Source organism: Trichechus manatus, unplaced genomic scaffold (assembly GCF_000243295.1).
Source record: "Trichechus manatus latirostris isolate Lorelei unplaced genomic scaffold, TriManLat1.0 scaffold00069, whole genome shotgun sequence".
NCBI classification, from domain to species: domain Eukaryota; kingdom Metazoa; phylum Chordata; class Mammalia; order Sirenia; family Trichechidae; genus Trichechus; species Trichechus manatus.
In genome coordinates this window covers 7,363,971-7,385,976 of record NW_004444005.1, presented here as the reverse complement: position 1 = coordinate 7,385,976, position 22,006 = coordinate 7,363,971, and the positions used below count along the sequence as shown (strand labels likewise).

The window sequence follows — 22,006 nt, the reverse complement described above, 5'->3', positions numbered from 1 at the left end:
AGTTGCACTTTTGTGTAAATTGAAGCAGTATTTATACAACTAACATATTACACACACACAAATATATTTATATATGTTTTCATATGTTCTCTTATATAAGGAAAACCAACACACAATTTAAGATGGTTATGACTTCAGTAGTTTCTATAACATTCAGTTGAGATTTTTAAAAAATTGATTTAGTACCATTTCCCAATGTCATGAATTGTATTTTGGAAATTACGACTCGACAGCACCTAGCAACGACAACAACAATAATGTCCTAAAGCAGTTAAATTTTTTTTCAACTGATAGGGAATAAATGTCCTTGCTGAGCCTTGATCTTCCCTGAGTTTGCATATATAGTACCTGTGTTTCTGAATACTAGAAGAGATTTTAGGTGATTATTTTTCATTCTGGGCTAATTCTTACATAGCTTAATAGAGATACTAATTGTTCTTTACACATTCAAGGTCCTAAAACATTTGGAGTTATGAAAAAAGCACAGTTGAAATGAAGCTACTCAGTACTGACACTCAAGGGAATAACTTTGGTTTTAAAAATAAATCATTGATTTACTTTCAGTTGAATAGAGTTGTATTTAGTTGAGCATTGTTAAATTCCTCAAATTATCTGACATACTGTTTTTCTTACTACATTTGTGATGAAGTGTAACATAGAAGCTATGAAGTAAGACCATTGAAACTACTTAGTGATGAATTATGTGACTTTAGGCAAGTTTCTAAATATCTCATTTAAATTTTCTCATCTAAAATTGGAGAAATAATAGTACCTATTTCATAGGGCTGTAGGGATTAAATTAAGTAATATCATGCAAAATGTTCTTATAATGTCTGGCAAATAGCTCTCAAAAAGTGGTGGTCTTTTTTAAAATTTACTTATTAGTTAACGTGATCTGGAATGTCCAGAATTTCAAATTAACGCAAAACAAATGGCCATTCTTATGAGAGGTAGGGATTCCCAGTGATAACTTTATTGAATTATCTAACATGATAAACTTTTCCTATTTTAGTACTTACATCAATAATAGTCTTAATGATACTATGATTACTGGCTTTTAGTGAAAATTTTTATTGATTTCTATATATTGATTTTAAACGGGTATAATAAGTGAGCTAATAGGATGTCTTCCTTATTTTGCTACCTGTTGTTGTTAGATGCCGTCGAGTCGGTTCCGACTAAGAGCGACCCTGTGTACAACAGAACAAAACACTACCCGGTCCTGGTCATCCTCACGATCTTTGTTATATGCTTGAGCCCATTGTTGCAGCCACTGTGTCAGTCCATCTCATTGAGGGTCTTCCTCTTTTTCGCTGACGCTCTACTTTACCAAGCATGATGTCCTTCTCCAGGGACTGATCCCTCCTAATAAGATGATCAAAGAACGTGAAATGAAGTTTGCCATCCTTGCTTCTAAGGAGCATTCTGGCTGTACTTCTTCCAAGACAGACTTGTTTGTTCTTCTGGTCGTCCGTGGGATATTCAGTATTCTTCACAGCACCATAATTCGAAGGCATCAGTTCTTCTTTAGCCTTCCTTATTCATCGTCCAGCTTTTGCATGCACATGAGGCGATTGAAAAAAACATGGGTTGAGTCAGGTGCACCTAAGTCCTCAAGGTGACATCTTTGTTTTTTAACACCTGAAAGAGGGCTTTTGCAGCAGATTTTCCCAGTGGACTATGTCGTTTGACTTCTTGACTGCTGCTTCCATGGGCGTTGATGATGGATCCAAGTAAAATGAAATTCTTGACAACTTTAATCTTTTCTCCATTTATCATAATTTTGCTTATTGGTCCAGTTGTGAGAATTTTTGTTTTCTTTATGTTGAGGTATAATCCGTACTGAAGGCTGTGGTCTCTGATCTTCATCAGTAAGTGCTTCAGATCCTCTTCACTTTCAACAAGCAAGGTTGTGTCATCTGCCTATCACAGGTTGTTAATGAGTCTTCCTGCCAGTCCTGGTGCTATGTTCTACATATGGTCCACCTTCTAGGATTTTTTGCTTGGCATAGAGATTGAATAAGTGTGTTGAAAGGATACAACCCTGATGCACACCGTTCGTGATTTTAAACCACGAAGTGTCCCCTTGTTCTGTTCGAACAACTGCCTCTTGGTTTGTGTACAGGTTCTTCATGAGCACAATTAAGTGTTTTGGAATTTGCATTCTTTACAATGTTATCCATAATTTGTTGTAATCCACACAGTCTAGTGCCTTTGTGTAGTCAGTAAAACATAGGTAAACATCTTTCTGGTATTCTCTGCTTTTAGCCAAGATCCATCTGACATTAGCAGTGATATCCCTGGTTCCATGTCCTCTTCTGAATCCGGCCTGAATTTCTGGCAGTTACCTTGTCAATGTACTGCTGCAACTGTTTTTGAATTATCTTCCACATGATTTTACTTGCATGTGATGTTAATGATATTGTTCGATAATTTCTACATTCCATTTGATTGCCTTTCTTTGGAATAGGCACATATATGGATCTCTTCCAGTCAGTTGGCCAGGTAGCTGTCTTCCAAATTTCTTGGCACAGACAAGTGAGCACTTCAGCGTTGCATCTGTTTGTTGAAACATCTCAGTTGATATTCCATCAATTCCTGGAGCCTTGTTTTTTGCCAATGCCTTCAGTGCAGCTTGGATTTCCTTCATTATCATCAGTTCTTGATCATATGCTACCTCCTGAAATGTTGAATGTCTGCCAGTTCTTTTTGGTACAGTGACTCTGTGTATTCCTTCCATCTTCTTTTGATGCTTCCTGCGTCGTTCAGTATTTTGCCTGTAGAGAATCCTTCACTGTTGCAACTCGAGGCTTGAATTTTTTCTTCAGTTCTTTCAGCTTGAGAAATGCCAAGCGTGTTCTTCCCTTTTGGTTTTCTAACTCCAGGTCTTTGCACATTTCATTATACTACTTTACTTTGTCTTCTTGAGCTGCACTTTGAAATCTTCTGTTGAGCTCTTTTACTTCATCATTTCTTCCTTTTGCTTTAGCTACTTTATGTTCAAGAGCAAGTTTCAGAGTCTCTTGTGACATCCATTTTGGTCTTTTCTTTCTTTCCTGTCTTTTTAATAATCTCTTGCTTTCTTCATGATGTCCTCGATGTCATTCCACAGCTCGTTTGGTCTTTGGTTATTACTGTTCAACACCTCAAATCTGTTCTTGAGATGGTCTCTAAATTCAAGTGGGATATATTCAAGATTGTATTTTGGCTCTCATGGACTTGCTCTAATTTTCTTCAGCTTCAACTTGAACTTACATATGACCAGTTGATGGTGTGTTCCACAGTCGGCCCCTGGCCATGTTCTAACTGATGATATTGAGCTTCTCCATCATCTCTTTCACAGATGCAGTTGATTTGATTCTTCTGTATTCCATCTTGTGAGGTCCATGTGCATAGTCACCCTTTATGTTGTTGGAAAAAAGGTATTTTCAAAAAAAAGTATTGGTCTTGCAAAAGTCTTCATGTGATCCCCAGTGTTGTTTCTGTCACTAAGCCCGTATTTTCCACCTACCCGTCCTTCTTTGTTTCCAACTTTCTATTCCAATCACCAGTAATTATCAATGCGTCTTGACTGCATGTTTGATCAATTTCAGACTATAGAAGTTGGTAAAAGTCTTCAATTTCCTCATCTTTGGCATTAGTGGTTGGCACATAAATCTGAATAGTTGTATTAACTGGTCTTCCTTGTAGGCATACGGATATTATCCTATCACTGACAGCAGTGAACTTCAGGTCTTGAAATGATTTTTTTGACGACGAACGTGATGCTATTCCTCTTTAATTCGCCATTCCCGGCATGGTAGATCATAGGATTGTTGGATTCAAAATGGCCAATACTAGTCCATTTCAGCTCACTAATGCCTAGGATATCAATCTTTATTCAGCCCATTTCATTTTTGACAACTTCCAATTTTCCTAGATTCATACTTCGTACATTCCATGTTCCGATTATTAATGGATGTTTGCAGCTGTTTCTTCTCATTTTAAGTCATGCCACATCAGCTAAGGAAGGTCCCGAAAGCTTTACTCCATCCATGTCATTAAGGCCTACTCAACTTTGAGGAGGCAGCTCTTTCCCAGTCTTTTGAGTGCCTTCCAACCTGGGGGGCTTATCTTCTGGCACTATATCAGACAGTGTTCTGCTGCTATTCATAAGGTTTTCACGGGCCAGTATTTTCAGAATTAGACTGCCAGGTACTTCTTCCTAGCCTGCCTTAGTCTGGAAGCTCTGCTGAAATCTGTCCATCATGGGTGACCCTGCTACTATTTGAAATACCAGTGGCATAGCTTCCAGCAACACAGCAACATGCAAGCCAGCACAGACAACAGATGACGGACGCGAAGGGTTAAAAAAAATTACACTGCATGCATAGAATGGAATACTATGCAAACTTAAAATAGGATGTAGCTCTTTATATACAAATATGGGACAGTCTCCAAGATAAACTCAGTTTTTAAAAAAAGCAACATGTAAACTAGTGTATAGTATGTTGCCATTTGTGTGAAAAATGGGGAAAGAAGAGATGAATGTATGTCTTTGCTTGTATATGCAAAAATAGGGTAACTGGGTGGTTGAGGACAGGATGCCAGGAAACTTTTCACTCTGTTCTTTGGTACCTTTTGAATTTTGAACCATGTGACTATATTACCCATTGAAAAATAAAAGATTTAAAATATATTATTTTTCTAATCATGAAAGACAACTTAAAAATACCTGTGATTTGTATAACACAAAAAATATGGGAGAATCCACCTCACCAGCTTATAACACTGAAACAATATTTCTTAAAATAACTGAAGTTGGTTCAGGGGAAGGATTGATTATCTAGAAGAGCACAGTTTTAATGCTAAGGAATTCATAGTTTTTAGCAGGCCCATGCCCTCTGGAGCTTTCATTTAATGCTGTTTAAAATTTCCCCAACTCCTTATTTTATATGAAATCCCAATTGTGCCATCCACAGTATTTTTTAAGAATGTATCCCCCAAGGCATGCATGGGATTATTGTACTGAGCAAGTAATTAAGTAAGCTGTAAATTAAGGAAATTGCAAGCTGATGAAAAAAAAATATTGTCCTTCTTAGAAGAGGAATTTGAGTGTAAATCAAATGAAAATAGGTTATTCATGTTTGAGACTACATATACTTTTAGAAGGAATAGTTTTCATCCAGTTGGAAACTATAGAAAAGACTGAACATCCATAATTCTATTTATTGTTGCCCACTACATTTTTAGAACTGAAGAGGCTGTATAACATAGTGGTTTAGAGCATGGGCTGTTTTTAGTTCTGTTTCATTGATTAATATGACATTAGATATCATTTCGTATAGTTATTGACCTTTTATATACGTAAGTTATGTTTGTGTTCTTCAACAGTTTTTCTTTTAGAGTGTTTGACTTTTTCTTATTAAGTGCTCCCTCTAATGTATAAAATAGATCGATTATATGGATTACTATGGTTTTTCCTATTTGACTTCTGCTTATTTTATGGTATTTTTAGTAGATATTTTATATTTTTATAATCAACTATATCACTATTAACCTTTGTAGGTATTGTTTTTATATGTATAATTGGGTCTTTACTATGAGATCAAATATATGTTTACTTAAAGTTTCTTCACTTTTGTTAATGGTTTCACTTTTTGTATTTTAATTTTAATCTGTTTGGAATTTATTTTGATGTATATTGTTGCATGTAGATATTACCTTTTTTTCTGAATGGGTACTTACTTGTCCCCACATCATATATTGAATAATTTATCTTTTTCCTATCCATTTAATTTAATTCACTGTTTTTCATAAGTATATTCTAAATTATTAATTATGCTCTAGTCTATTTTTCACTTAGTGGGATTTTTTATTTCTATTTTAATTATTATTTGTAGTTGCCTTGTTGTAATACATATTATAATCTTACTGCAATTCTTTAAGAAAATAAGTAAAGTATAAATTATAAACAAATAAGTCTTAGCCTGCAGGCACTGCAAAATCGGCATGTCTAAGCCAAACTCATGTTCTTTTTTTCTAAATCTTGTTCTCTCTTCTGTATTCTTCACCTCAGTTCTTGGTGCCACCATTTCAGCCAGATGAAACCCTGTGTTCCCCAGGATTTCCTCCTAGCCCTCTACATCCAGACAATCTCCAGGCTGTTCTGATTGCACCTTCGAAATATTTTTCAAATCTCTTCCCCTTTCTTCACCCTAGGTATTACTGGCTGATTTCACACCATCATTTCTGAGTTTTGTGTTTGTGGTTTGTTGGTTAGTTGGTGTCCCTCCATAAGCTAGGTATTTTATTAATAAAGCTTAGTGAGTGGTTTTTCTCAGCTGCAAAAATTGTTCCATTATGTCCTCATTCTTATGTCTTCTTTGTGTACGTTTCTACAAGGTAAAATATTTTTTCATTTTACAGACAGTAGCTCTTGATGGAACATTATTTTTAAAATCTGGGGTGATCTCTGGAGGGTCAAGTGACTTAAAATACAAGGCTAGATTCTGGGATGAGAAAGAGTTAAAGAATTTAAAAGACAGAAGGACCCAGCTAATCCAAGAACTAAAGGTAAATCGAAGTTGGAAAAGTTATAGAATACCAAGTAGAAGAATTGTGTTTTTAAACTAGTTTTTTTTTTTTTTTTAAATAACAGCAACATCTTATGTTTTTAATTTTTTAAAGTAATTCAGAGTGGAATAAAATGAAAAATAAAAATCTTTTCCTTACCCATCCTCACATCTCACTGGTATTTGTTAAACAGAGTTTGGCGTATTGTCTTCTGGAAATTATCTCTGTACTTTCAAGTATAGGTCTTATTTTTCCTATTTTGTTTGTTTTTCAACAGACTTTTGTTATAGTGTTTTGCAACAAGCTTGTTAATATCATAACATGGTGCGTTTTCATTTTAGCATGTAAAGATCTACTTTACTTTTAATGAATAACCCCTTGCCATTGAGTCGATTCCAACTCATAGTGACCCTATAGGACAGGGTAGAACTGCCCCAGAGGGTTTCCAAGGAGCGCCTGGTGGATTCGAACTGCCGACCTTTTGGTTAGCAGCCGTAGCTCTCAACCACTAAGCCAGCAGGGTAGTGCCTGGTATTTCATTGTACAGGTTTAATTTATTTAACTGTTCTCGTATTGATGGACATTTTGGGTTTTTGATATTATGATAATGCAGCATTAGCATTCTTTAGAGAGGGAGAATAGCATAGTATCTAAGAGCATAAATTTGGAAGCCAGGCTGCCTGGGTTTGAATCCTGGCTCTGCCACTTACCAGCGGTGTTACCTTAGGCAAGTTACCTACCTCTTTGTACCTTAGTTTCCTCATCTGTAAAATGGAGGTAATAAAAGAGCTTCCTTTTAGGGTTGTTGTAAGGGTTTCAATCACATAATCCAGACAGAGTACTTAAAACAATGCCTGGCATATGGTAAGCACTATATAAATGTCTGTTATTATTATTATAATATCTTTATTTGTATAAATATATCTCTGTGAAGAATTTTTAGATCTAAGGATATATGTATTTAAAATGTTGATAGATGTTTCTAATTTCCCATCTAAAGAGTACAGTCAATAAACTTACTGTAATAAATTTAAAGACTATGTAGCATAGTGGTTCTAACACATGAGTTCTGGAGGAAGAAAGACCGGGAGATCTACTTCCAAAAAAATCAGCCGTTGAAACCTCTATGGATCACATTTCTACTCTGACACACATGGATGCGGTCGCCATGAGTTGGAATTGACTCAGTGGCAACTGGTCTATGGGATCTGGAACCTGATTCCCTAAATCCAGATCCTAGCTCTACCACTATTAGCAGTGTGACTCTGGGCAAGTTATTGTTGTGTTATTGTTAGGTGCCATCAAGTTGGTTCTGACTCATAGCAACCCTGTGTACAACAGAACAAAACGCCGCCCAGTCTTGTGCCATCCTCACAATCGGTGCTATGTTTGAGTCCATTGTTGAAGCCACTATCAGTCCATCACATTGAGCGTCTTCTTCTTTTTCGCTGACCCTCTACTTTACCAAGCATGATGTCCTTCTCCAGGGACTGGGCCCTCCTAATAAGATGATCAAAGTACATGAGATGAAGTTTTGCCATCCTCGCTTCTAAGGAGCATTCTGGCTGTACTTCTGAGACAGATTTATTTGTTCTTCTGGCGGTCCATGGCATATTCAGTATTCTTCGCCAACACCATAATTCAAAGGCAGCAATTCTTCAGTCTTCATTGACCAGCTTTCGCATGCATATGCGGTGATTGAAAATACCATGGCTTGGGTCAGGCACATCGTAGTCCTAAAGTGACATCTTTGCTTTTCAACACTTTAAAGAGAGGTCTTTTGCAGCAAATTCGCTTTGTCATCCGAATGGTGATAATTACAGCATGTTATTTCGTAGTGTTGTTGAGAGGATTATGTAGGTGAATAAATGTAAACTGAGGAACAGTGACAAGTGCTAAATAAATGAGAGCTTTTTTTTTAATATCCATGGAACATTTATAAAAACTGATCATATACTTGGTGACAATGGAAACCTCATCTGCTTTTTAAAAGTAGAGATTTTATAGGTCACATTTCCTGATCATAATTTAATAAAATTAAAAATAGTGACCAAAAACTTTTTGTCTCCATAGAGATTAAGAAATGTGCCTGTAGATAGCTTTTGGATCAACGGAGTAGTCAAAAGGCAAATTACAAAAATGATGAATAGGAACATGCTTCCTACCAGGAGTTTTGGAACACAGTGATGATGCCTTCATTATTAAAGAAGACAGATGAAACAACAGAATTTATTAGTCACCTTAAGAAATTAGGAGAACAATCACAAAATACACAACAAAACTATAAAAGGGGATTATTTTTAAGCTGAAATTAATTAAATGCAAAACTGAAAATAGAAAAGGGACAATCTAAATGCTGATTTCTATTGAAAGACTAATAAAACAGATAAACTCTTTGGAACTCTAATGAAGGGAAGAAAGGGTAGAAGCAAAAATATACATGATCTGGAAGAAGAAAATTAAAATAATTTTAAGAAAATCTTACATGCAAACAAATACAGGATAGGATCAGGTAGTTCAGGAAGAAGAAATCCATATGGCGAGTCAACTTGAAAAAATGCTCAAATCCTCTAGTACTCAGGGGAATACAAATTAATGAGATTATTTTCACTTATCAATAAGACTTGGAAAATAAAAGCATGTATGTATATGTGTGTATGCAGAAATATATATATATACACACAAATATAATGTGAGGATGGAAGGAGAAGGATACTCATATATTGCTTGTAGAATCATGAATATCACAGCCTTCTGGGAAAGCAATCTGGTATCTGCTGTTAAAAACATGAACTCCTTTGATCCAGGGGTCTCACACCAGGGAATCTCCTGCATGGAAATAAAATGCCAGTACTTGAGGGTACACATACAAGTATGCTTTTTGCAGCATTGTTTGTGGCGGCAAAAAACCTGGAAACAAAGTGAATGCCCATCGTTAAGAGAATATCTGAATAATTTGGGTACAGTCACACTCTGGAATAATATGCCACCATTGAAAGAGTGAATTTAGAGCTTTATTAGTTAACTGGAGGGATTTTTGTGAGTAAATGAATGAGGAAAGCAGGATGGAGGAAAGTGTGTTCAACATGATTCTAACTTTGCAAAATGACTGGAAAAACCTAGGTATGTAGATGAATATGTAGACATGTATATATTCATATATCATTATAAGGACTTAGAGGAAAAATACAGAATACATACTAGGGAGTTAACTTGGTTGAGTAATAGGGTGAGTGGAAGGAGAAGGGGTTGAGGAGGTGTCATGGATTGAATTGTGTCCCCCAAAAAATGTGTGTAGCACCTTGGCTAGGTCATGATTTCCAGTATTATATGATTGTGTTATCTGATGTGATTTCCTTATGTGTTGTAAACTCTACCACTATGATGAGATTATATGTGATTATATGTGATCTCCTCTCCTGGTGTGTTATAAATTCTATCTGTGATGAGGTTATACTGATGAGGTTGACAAGATTAGTGTCTTAATGCAATCTCTTTTGAGATATAAAAGAGAGAAGTGAGCAGAGACACATGGGAACCTCATACCACCAAGAAAGCAGTGCTGGGAGCAGAGCGCGTCCTTTGGACCTGAGAGGTTCCTGCGCAGAGAAGCTCCCAGACCAAGGGAAGACTGATGACATGGACTTCCCTGCAGAGCCAACAGAGAAAGTGGTCCCCTGGAGCTTACACCCTGAATTTGGACGTGTATCCTACTGGACTGTGAAGAAATAAAACTTCTCTTTGTTAAAGCCATCCACTTGTGGTATTTCAGTTGGAGCAGCACTAGATGACTGAGACAGGAGGAGAGCAAAAAAAGACCAGGAATGCGCTAAAAACCAAGGCGATGTGTATCTGATGATCCCATTTATGCTGTCAGTGTGCGTTGGGTGGAACACACTGCCCATTTATCATTTTTCTTATGCCTAAACTCTCCTGCTAGGAAGTGTGTTCATTTTTTGAGGTTGCTGTATGGTAGTTGGGTTACTCCAGGTGGCTAATTACTTTAACTGCCCAGTCTCTTATGAGAAGAAAGGGAAAGTGGGGTTGTATGTGAAATCAGTGAATGAAAACACTTCGAAAAGTGAAAAAGTGGTTTTCTCTTGCAAAATGTTATGTTATTTTTCTTCTTTTTTTTAGGATTTAATGAAGACACTTCGCAAGGAGACGGATTTGAAACAAATACGGACTCTAATACAAGGAACTCATACACGACTCAAATATTCGCAAAGCGAACTAGAGATGATTAAAAAGAAGCACCTTGCTGCTTTTTACAGGGTAATACAGGCATATAAAATTTCACAGAATTTAGAGCATATACTTTCAGGAATTATATTTATATAGCACCATATAATTTTTAGACACTTTACCAGGTTTTACTTTAGTTATTTTATTTTTATGGTTGTTAATCTTGTTACACAACTGTACCTGAATTGCATCTTACCCCACCGGATTCCCCTTTTGTCCTAAAAGATACCTGCCAGGTTTTCACTTCATTGTATAAAGCTAAAATAGCCATGTTAACCAAGTTTTTTTTCTTTTTTGTAATTAGGAACAATCTCAGCTACAAAGTGAACTACTAAATATTGAGTCTCAATGTGCTATGCTGAGTGAAGGAATTAAAGAACGACGACAAAGGATTGAAGAATTTCAAGGAAAAATAGATAAGGTCATAAATGTTATAGTCATTGGTGAATGCATACATAGTTCTAGACCAGTTTTAGTAGCTTTTTGATACATGCTAAAGCACAGGTTGAGAGGTAACAGTGCCCTTATTGGAAACAACATGTAAACTGAGTTTTATGGGTTTGCCAAATTAATTCCCTGAGTCTCCGAGCCACTGCTGCCCCTCTGAGGAGACACTGACCAGTATACAGTTAGTCTCGTGCTCGCCAGCCTCTCTTTGCCCAGGGTACAAGTCACAGCCTACTCATTCTTCCACTGCCCTGGTTCACTCAGGAATGTTTTACATCTTTTATAGTCTGGGCACAGTGCTTGGCTCTGGGGCAACAAAGATTTGGTCGTCTAGCCTCTGCTTGTACAGTGTCCAGAACTTTCTGATGTGATGCATTCCACTGCTGTGTATCTCTAACCCTTAAACCCTTAGAGAGTTCTCAGACCATCATTCAGTAACTTCCACTCACTGCTTTCAGCTCTGCCTTTTCATCACAGGATTTGAAACCACACTTACATTGCTCCTTAAATACCTGTCTTCTAGGTTAAATACCTCTGATTTCCTTAGCCATTTCAGGTTGGCCTGGGACGTGAGAGCAGCTCTGGTAACCACCCTCGGGATGCTCCTCTGTCTGGCACTCCCAGAACAGAGCATAATGCCAGATGTTGGTTGGCCAGCACGGAGTGCCCCAGGGCTCTGCACATAACTATAACTCTGTGTGCGGATTTTCCCCTCAGGTTCACTGTAGCTTACTGCTCCTGCATCAGCTATTTTAGCAATCATATCACGTTCATATTTAATTTATACTCATCTAAAATCCTAACACTTTTAACCTGTCCTGCTGTTTAAAATAGGCCTCTCTTACCCTATGATTGTACATCAGTGCACAAATGTACAAAGATTGAGGTGAAATGTTATTTTGTTGGTTTCAACTCATTCTAGTTTTTCCAAATCTTTTTGATTCTTAATTCTAAGATCTATTCCTCTTGGTTTTATGCTGCCTAAAATGGTACAGTATTACTCATATATACAGAATAATTGATGTTGGATATTATGTCTTGGTGTGACTAATGTAAATGGAATCCTTCCAATGTTATATTAAACACTTCATAAAGCCAAAACACTTAATATGACCAGTTATGAGCTTTCCTATTTTGTTTGTAGAAAATTTAAAGTTGATGGGCATAGTTTGTGAAGTTAAAGGAAGAGAAAGCATGGGCCCCTCCGAGTGCAATACTGCATGTCGGAACTAGTTTTTGGCCTAACCCAGGAAGATCTTGGGGAACATTCAGATTTCAGTATTGTCTGTATACTTTCTTAAAAACTAATTGTTAAACTAATTGTTCTGAAATAATTTAAAAGGTAGAGGATGATATTTTCCGACACTTCTGTGAAGAAATTGGCGTGGAAAATATTCGTGAATTTGAGAACGAACGTATTAAACGGCAACAGGAAATTGATCAAAAAAGGTATTTTCATTAAGAGATGTTGGTAAGCAGCTTACAAATATAAAAGTAACTATTACTTCATAATTTAGAGAAATTATGCTTGAGGTACTCTTTATTTCAGTTCATCAAGAAATTGCTAGTAAACATTCATATTCTTATGAAGAGATCCAGTTTTTTTATTTCATAATATTTTAAAGAGAGAACGCACAAGTAAGACACAATAAGAAAAGAGGATAGGGACATAATCACACGTACAGTGGTTACTAAAAGAATAATGTGGCACTACTTTTCTCATTCCCTATAAATACTCATATATTGGATAAAATTGATGATTTTCAAGAAATCGTTCATTACCAAAAATTACTCAAAGATGATAGAAAATTTGAGGAGGCCAATTACCATAGGAAAAAAAGGTTAAAAACCTTCCTATCCACCCCAAAATGCACCAGAAACATGGTTTCACAGGTGAATCATCCCAGCAAACCTTAAGGGAACAGGTAACTTCAATATTTAATAGTTATACAAATGTTCAGTATTTAAAAGGAGCCCTGGTGGCACAGTGGTTAAGCGCTCAGCTGCTAGTGAAAAGGTCTGCAGTTCGAACCCTCCAGCCGCTCCGTGGGAGAAAGATGTGGCAACCTGGATCTGTAAAGATTTACAGCCTTGGAAACCCTGTGGAGCAGTTCTACTCTGTCCTATAGGGTCACTGTGAGTCAGACTTGACTCCATGGCAGTGGCTTTGGTTTTTCAGGTTTTCAATATTTAAACTGTTTCAGAGTGTAGAAGAGGAAGAGACAGGTTTTTTTAATGAAATGAACATAATATTGATGCCAAAATCCAAAAAAGTATACATACAACAATAAACTATAAATCAATCCCACCTACAAATAACCAAATAAAACAAAGTTAGATAGAATTCTGCCATACAACAAAATATACCATGATCTGGTGGACTTGGTATCAGAAATAAAGGATGGCTCAGTATTAGGAAATGGATTGCCGTAACTCACCACACTGATGGTTCAAAGGAGGAGCAATCACACCATCAACTCTATACGTGACGAGAAAGGCATCTGATGAAATTCAACAGCCATTCCTAATTTTAAATTTTTGATAAAATGTGAGTAGTTAGATACTTATGATATGACAAAATACATCTCATTCTAAATCAGCATTGTGGTTTCATGGAGTGATAACACTGGAAGTGTTTCTATAAAGTCAGAAATGAGAAGAATATTTAGTATCACCACTGTTATCTAACGTTCTTCTGAAGATGCTAGTCAGTACAGTTAGACAAGGAAAATAAAGCAAAACGTTTGGAAAGGAGGAGGTAAATTTATTATTATTTTTAGGTTATCTGATATATAGCTAGAAAATCCAAGAGAACAAACAATAAATTATTAGAAACCAAAGAGAATTGAGTAATGTGGCTGCATACAAAAATTAATATAAAAATTAAAACTCAACAGCCTTTCTATATACAAACAACCACTGAAACAATATATTGGAAGAAAAAAATCCCAGTGATATTAGAGGGGGAAAAATGGTGAAATGCCTAGTACTTAGAAATAAAAAATGTGAATGCCCTAAACAACGATTGTGAGGATGGCGCAGGACCAGGCAGTGTTTCATTCTGTTGTTCATAGGGTCGCTATGAGTTGGAACTGACTCGACAGCACCTAACAGCAACAACAACATATAAAGAAACCTTGAAACAAGACTGGGGGTGCAGATAGAAACTTGGATAGAAAGAAAAGCCATAGTAGTCATGTCATAGGAAGACCCAGTATTATAAAGAAGTTGATTCTCCCTAAATTAATCTATAATTTAAACAGCATCTCAATACATGTACAGATTAGAATTTTTTTTAACTAGATAAGCTGATTTTAGATTCACATACAGAACTAGCCAAGAAAAATCTGAAAAAAGGTCATGAGAAAGGACTAGAACTCCCAGATTTTAAAATATAGTGCAGAACTGCAATAATTAAAACCTTAAGGTACTGTACTGGCTCATAGAGAGTCCAGAAATAATACTCAGATCTATAAGAAAAATTTAAGATAAAGATAGCATTTCGTATCAGTAGGCTTTCTTTCTAGAGAATTCTGCCTATCTCGGTGTTTACTGAGTTTCTCATAAAAATCCACTGGAATTCTGATTGGGATTTCATTGAATTTATAGGTTTATTTAGGGAGAACTGACATCTTCCAAGTATTAAGTCATCCCATCCAAAAATATAGAATATCTCTCCATTTATTCTTATCTATAGCCTGTGTTAGAATTTAAGGTTTTTTCTCTGTAAAGATCTGGTGTGTTAATTCCTAGATATTTTATAGGTCTTTTTCTCTTGTGAATAGTATCCATTTGTATGATATTTTTCTAGTTGGCTTCTACTGTCATAGAAGAATGGTATCAATTTTTAGATTGATCTACCATCTGGGAACTTTGCTAAACCCTCTTATTGCTACTCATAGTTTAGCCACTGTGTCCTCTAGGTGTTGAGTTTGAGCTGTCTGTGACACCCGTTGGAGAAGTAGAGTAGGCAGTTGAAAACACAAGTTAGGAGTTCAAGGCAGAGGTCTAGGTGGAAGTATAAATTTGGGGATTGTCAGCATACAGATGGCACTTAAAAGGCATGTGCCTGGGTAAAATCACGAGGGAATGGATGGAGGGAGAGAAGAGAGGAGATGCCAGGAGAGGAGACAGAACCCTCAGAGGAGCCGCCAGTGAGGGGAGAGGAGAGCCACCATGGTGTGGGGACGCAGGTGAAAAAGTGCTTCAGTGGCCATGGTGCGGTTGTCTGCCTCCTCCAGCAGAAATAAATGCCTCAAGGATTTGTGCTTACCCACTTCGGTAGGGAGTCCTGCCTGAGTGCGTCAGCCTGGCTCCACCATCTCCTAGTGGGTAGCCTTGGGCAAGGTACTTAACTCTGCCTTGTTCTTCTCATCTGTTAAATGGCGGTGATTGTAGTACCTGTAGTACCTGGGGTGGGTACTATATGTCTGGCATATAGTAAGCTCTCATTAAATGTTACCCTTTTTATATTTTATTTTTTGTTGTTGAGAATATTACCCTTTGTTTTATTATTGTTACTGTTTTGTTGTCTTTGTATTAGCAATATCTAGCACAGTAGCTGATACAGTTAGTGCTTTAAAATGTTTCTTGAACAAATCATTCTGTTAGCAGGGAATGTGACAGAGAGGGTGGAAAGGGAAAGATACAGGTGATACTGGAACTCCTTGTGAGGCGTTTATGAAGTTGCCAGAGTAGGAAAGGGCGTCCGGAAGGAAGCACCTTCTTAAATTCCAGGGTTCGGAATTTGTGTACGAATAGCTATTCAGAAAGTCTGCCAGACTAAATAAATATCAACAAATTAACTGTAATTTAAGGAAAAAGAAGAGGAAAGGGAACAGATAGGTCATAAGAAACAAGTCACCCACATGCAGTGTGTGGATCCTGACTCAAACCATTTATTTATTTTTTTTAAATTAATACTATGAAGAAAGTTGCTATTGAATAGCAATGTGCTATTCAGGAATTATTATCATTTTTCAGCTATAATTATATGATTATGCTTTTTAAAAGTCAGTCCACTTCGAATGATACATACTGAAATATTTACAGATGAAATTACATGATGTCTGGAATTTGTTTCAAAATAATCCAGTGGTGGGAAAGGGGGGTGAGTGGGTTATAAATGAAACCAGATCGACCATGAGTTGGTAATTATTAAAGTTGGTGATAGCTACGTGGGGGTTCATTATACTAGTCTTTGTACTTTTGTATTTGTTTGAAATTTTCCATAATAAAACGTTAAAAAAAAAAGAATTGAAGGTCTCTGTTTACCAGTTCTAATGCTCTACTTTATTATACTAGATTAGAATTTGAGAAACAGAAAACTCTGCTAAATATTCAACTCGAATATAGTCGCAGTCACCTGAAGAAGAAACAGCATAAAATTGATGCGTTAAAAGAAACTATCCAGAAAGGTAGAGAAGACATTGACAACCTGAAGAAGGTAATGAATAATGGTGGCTGAAGTGCCTCCACATTGAAATCGTGACTTCCTTCCCTGAATAAACATTTGGCAAGCTCCTTGAGTGTCCTAATAGTGATAGGAGAGGTAGGGGTCAGATGTGAGAAACATTGGATTGACTAGTTGTGGAAATGGGGGGGTGAAGGCCCGAGAGTGCCACAGATGACTCCTAGGTTCTAACTCGGGTGATCCGTGGATAGGCGGGTGTCACCAAGATACAGAGCAATGGGAGGAGCAGGAGAAGGAAAGAAAATTCTGGACCTGCGGAGCTTGAGTGCCTGTGTGACATCAGATGGCACTTTCCAGTATGTAGGTCAAGGGAGAAGTCTAGGCTGGAGATACGTCTTTGGGAATTCCTGGTTTAGATTTCCCAGGGAGAGTGGGAGGCGGTGAAGAGCGAGGGAGTAGAGTGGAATTCTGGAGGGGTGATCAGACAGGTCATGAAGCGAGGGAGCAGAGTGGAATTCCGGAAGGGAGATCAGACAGGTCATGAGGTGAGGGAGCAGAGTGGAATTCCGAAGGGGTGATCAGACAGGTCATGAAGCAAGGGAGCAGAGTGGAATTCCGGAAGGGTGATCAGACAGGCCATGAGGAGAGCCAGAAGGCGTGGTAGCGTAGAAGCCCCAGAGTTTCAGGAAGGAGGAAGTGATGAAGGTTGTCAAAAGGTAAGTCTAGAAAATGTGTTTAATTGCCATTTAAGAGGTCATTTTCACTGCAAGTGGGAATTCAGATGGCAGTGAGCTGAGGAGTGAACCCAAAGTGAAGGGTGAAGGCAGATAGTGACCAATTTTTCAAGAATGTAGAATGAGGGTGGGACACATTCTATAATAGAGGTTCAGGCAGCTCACAGGATAAGGAGGTTAATCTTAGAATGACTGGTTTAGTTTTATTGATAATAAGATGACCAGTCTATTGACTATTAATGTCAAAGATGGTAAATCTACAATGCAAATAATCTACAGACTGAAGAAAATTGCCTGAAAGTTGTGAATGAACTTATGGATAAGCAGCAGCAACTTAAGGATGTATTTGTCACTCAGAATGCCAACACCGAGAAAGTCCAAGCTCAAGTTGAAGAGGAACGGAAGAAGCTTTCAGCTGTTGATAGGTAGTTAAGAAGTTCATCAGTTCAAGAGTCATAACCATAGTGTTGAAGATGGTGACTGTCCATTTGAAGCTTCTTATAGGAGGTTTTGTTATTTGAATATATACCCTTGGTTGCTTTGGTCCCACATCACACCTCTCAAACATTCTAATTTGGGAAGAAAAACCAAGAGACAGTTGTTTAGAGTGAATTGTTTTTTGTTTGTTTTATTGTTGTTCTGGTTTTTTTTTTATTTTTTTTTTTGCTGGATGAAAACTTAGACCTCTCTAAAGAGTCTCTCACCCTAAATCCCCCTCGAGGCTGGTGTCTGGCCGTTGTATAGAGACTCGCTCTGCTCTGTCTGTGATATAGCGTAGCAGATGATGAGGTGGAATCTGGAGCCAGACAGCCTGGTTTCAAATCCCAGCTCTGCTGCTGACCTGCTGAGCCCGAATTTCCTCATGAGTAGAATGGGGATCATGACAGCCTACCTCACAGAGTATTTGTAAGGGTTACATGAGTTCCCATTCAGACGCACCTAGAACGTTGCCTGGCGCATGTTAAGTGTGTGCGCGTGCGTGCTATGAGAGTGACAACCTCAGGACAGGACCATTTGAGTCGGCAGCCACCTTGCACGCAGGTGTCATCTCTCCCGTGTGGCTGGCAGGCTGTAAGTGGGCAGATGAAAAGACCCGTTTGTGCTCAGCCTTCGGGCGTCTCACAGTTTTCCTCACTTGTTTGAAGGCCTTCATTCTTTCAAGACACAGCCAAAAAGTTCTTTGTCTGAGATTTTTGAGTGGAATTGAAGTCTCCTTACTTTTAATTTTTTTACTCTTGTATTTAAACAGAACCATTTTTCTGTTTTTTATATTCTTGAAAACCACATAGCTCTTAATTTCTTTTTTTTAATCCTGTTTCTAGACCCTCTTTAAAATCCCACATTGTTTCAATTGGTAAATGCCCAGGCCCTCATTTTAAAACAGAAGTCATCATGTTAGTGGTGGTGGGGAAACTGCAGAATATTTCTTGGTGAGGCGTTTCTCTTACTAGGAGGGTATTTCTCTCAGTTTGAGGTTCTAAAATGTAAAGTTTATATTTGAGGGAAAAATGAAGCTTGAAAAATTATACAGGTTTACAAGCCCTGGTTAAAGTGGTAATGTTTCCTATTGACAATGCTCCCTTAGAGTAACTCATTACACATGTGCCCTTTCTCAGGCGTAGTAAAGTGTAAACTATAAGCATCAACGAGATACCTCTAGAAGTTGTAGCCCTTATAGGGAAAAAAATATTTTTTTCATGTTAATTTTTAACACGTTCATTTTTCTTCCTTGCTGCCACTTTATGTAATTAAAATATAATCACTTTTTCATATCTGTATTTATAGGGAAGTGGGAAAATTGCAAAAAGAAGTTGTGAAAATTCAAACTTCTCTGGAACAGAAACGATTGGAGAAGCATAACCTGCTGCTTGATTGCAAAGTTCAAAACATTGAAATAGTTCTTCTGCTGGGGTCCCTGGATGACATCATTGAAGTGGAGGTATTCTAGCAAGTGACGTAAACATAGGTGCAGTGTGTGGAATTTGATGTAGTGCTCTTTGACTGTTCAGTGAAATCCCAACTCTGAAGGTTCTTCCTCTTGTTCTGTAGCCCCCTTGGGGTGGGGAAGATGTCTTCTAGGAAGGGAAAGAGGATCATCACTCCATAAAACCGGCATTTCATGCAATTCTCTTCTCTCTAGTTAATTCCTGGCCTGTTAGCTTCACCAGATGGACTAGAGTTTCTCACCTGTATTATAGTGATGCCCGAGAGAAATCAGAGAACTAATGCTGTTGGAGCTGTGAACATTGCGGGGTGGGTGTTAGCCACAGTGAACTGCAGGCCATGTGAAAGTCGCCTGGTGGCTTGAGCAGTTGCCCTGCACTCTTGGAATGATGTTCCCCGTGTGGTTGCCCGTACAGGCCTTGCTCTGCACCTTCACTAAAGGCCGGCCGGCCGGCCACGTGGAGGTGGTTCCCAGAAGAAGCAGTGCCCCCACCCCCACCCCCCGCCGAGTCTCGGCAGGGGTGAGAGCGCAGGGGAAGGCAGGGACGGTCACTCAAGAAATCACTGGTGGTGGACATTTCTGTTTCCCTGCTTTCCTTTTCCTGTGTGTATTATATAGGACTCTTTAGGTTGGTTATAAATGCATGCCCTTGGTCTGTCCCTCATGTTAGAAAGATGTGACTGTGAGTTCAGAAGGCACATCTTACCCTTAGAGTAACCCAGAGGGTGGTGAGCAGAGGCCCTTGTGCTGCCTCTGCAGTCATGTCTGAGTTTACACTGCGTACACCAGCGAGTCTCTGCTCTCCGGGCTCCCTTCCACATCCCTCCTTCTCTTCTTGCTCAGCCCCAGGAGGCTCAGAAAGCTGGGCTCTTCCATCCAGTTTCCTCTCCAGAAGAGACCTTAGGCCCTCTGGGTCTTCATAGTGAAGCATCTATAAACAGGCTTCTCTCTTGCTAATGTTGGCCATTTATGGCAGAATTTGGGCGTGACATTAGGCTCCAGAAGTCTTTGTCTCTTTTCTCTCTTTACCTGAGAGCATATTTCAGACAGGAGGTAAGTAAAGGAGAAAACCTGTCCTGGCTGCAAGTGCCATAAACCAACTGAGAGGCTTTAGGGGAAGAAAGTGGGACAAGGAGTAGGGATGAAATGGAGGTGGTCTCAGGCATGGCTCACCCATGATGGACCATGTCAGAACTCTCCTCGCTCGCTAGATACTCACCCTTTTCTCTCCAATCAGCTTTCCCCATAAGGCTGCAACTGTGACCACTGGCTTTGACCAGCAGGGAGAGACCCTCCTCTGCCCTCTTGTTAGAACAGTCCTGAGGAAGAACCCCGTTGGCTCCTTCTGGGACATATGTCCACTCCTTTGCGTGAGGAGAGAAGAGGGGAGGGGTCTGTTACCAGTGGATGTAGGCGGGAACATAAAAACAGTACTAAGTATAATAAAGGAAGAAGGGAAAGTCTGTTTCATAGTCAAGGTGATTTTAGAAGCATTGTGCTGCGGAACAGCGTGGGGGAGGGAGCAGTTCTGGCGACTGGCATCCAATGCAGGTGAGCGGTCAAGTATTCATGCCCCCACAGTTGGTGAACCTCCCAGACCATCCTCACATGCCCTGCTGTAGATGTGAAATTACTTATTTCTTCATCAGCATGAAAGACATTACATTCATGGCAGGGTATTTCAAAGCGGGTATTAAGATCTTAAGCTGGATTAGTATTGAGTCATTATCAAAAAAGGAGAGGTGATAGTTCTGCTCCACTTGGTGCTGATTAGGCCACAGGGAAATAATTGCATTCACTTTTTAAAGCTTGATGCTTTTTAAGAGAAAGTGTCCAGGATAGTGACAAAGGCCCAGCCCATCTCACATTGGGAGGGGAAAGCTGAGGGGATACGGTCACGCTCTTCAAGTAGATGAAGGTCCATCATAAGGGGCGCACTTGTTCTCTGGCCCAAAGTGAATACTGGGTTTGATAGGTAGAGGCCCAGAGTTAGATTTCTTCTGGTGGGAAACAGCTTTCAACTGGAAAGGTAGAGAGCCTCAGGTGGTGAGTTCCCTGATGGCAATTTGGTGCCACTTGTCGTGTGCCCTGTAATGGTGATGCTGTACAAGGGAGTCATAAAGCCCCAGACGGACAAGGCATTCACTCTGTTTCGTCACTCTCCAGAGGACTGAACACAGGGTGGGAACACTTGTCCTACAACAATTGTGAGGTAAAACCTGAGATTTCCCTTCCCCTGAGGTGTTCAGACAGAGGGTAAGTTACCTGCACCTGCCAGGGTTCTTCTAGAAGATTCGCATGTTGTGAGGGAGACCGTTGTAGATCACTGGCTCCCAAATCCGAACGTGCCCATGAAGCATCTGGGGATCTTGTTGCCTGAGAGACTGCATTTCTTTTTATTTATATATTTATTTTTTTTATTGTTGTAATGAAATGGTTTACATTTCAAGTTAGTCTCCCATACAGAAATTTTTTTTTTAATACATTGTTATGAGACCCCAACCACTCACCCCATTCTGCGACAGCACACTCCTCCCCTCCGCCCCTGATTCCCCATGAACATTCAACCAGCTCCTAACTCTCTCTGCCTTCCCATCTCACCTCTGGACATAAGCTGCCCCCTTTCTTCACAAGTATCACTTTATGTCCCACAGTCCAGTCCAATCC

At 38.7% G+C, this 22,006-nt stretch overlaps 1 protein-coding gene across 2 annotated transcripts in view; it reads left to right on the top strand.

The window, feature by feature from the left end:
• SMC1B (structural maintenance of chromosomes 1B) overlaps positions 1-22,006 on the top strand; it is a 78,020-nt gene that overhangs the window by 29,651 nt on the left and 26,363 nt on the right. For both annotated transcript variants that reach the window (XM_004380008.2, XM_004380007.2), the window contains exons 12-18: positions 6,409-6,555; positions 10,693-10,830; positions 11,105-11,221; positions 12,590-12,696; positions 16,552-16,693; positions 17,674-17,819; positions 19,180-19,333. In XM_004380008.2, coding sequence (XP_004380065.1) covers positions 6,409-6,555; positions 10,693-10,830; positions 11,105-11,221; positions 12,590-12,696; positions 16,552-16,693; positions 17,674-17,819; positions 19,180-19,333 — 951 coding nt within the window. The remainder of the gene's footprint in view (positions 1-6,408; positions 6,556-10,692; positions 10,831-11,104; positions 11,222-12,589; positions 12,697-16,551; positions 16,694-17,673; positions 17,820-19,179; positions 19,334-22,006) is intronic.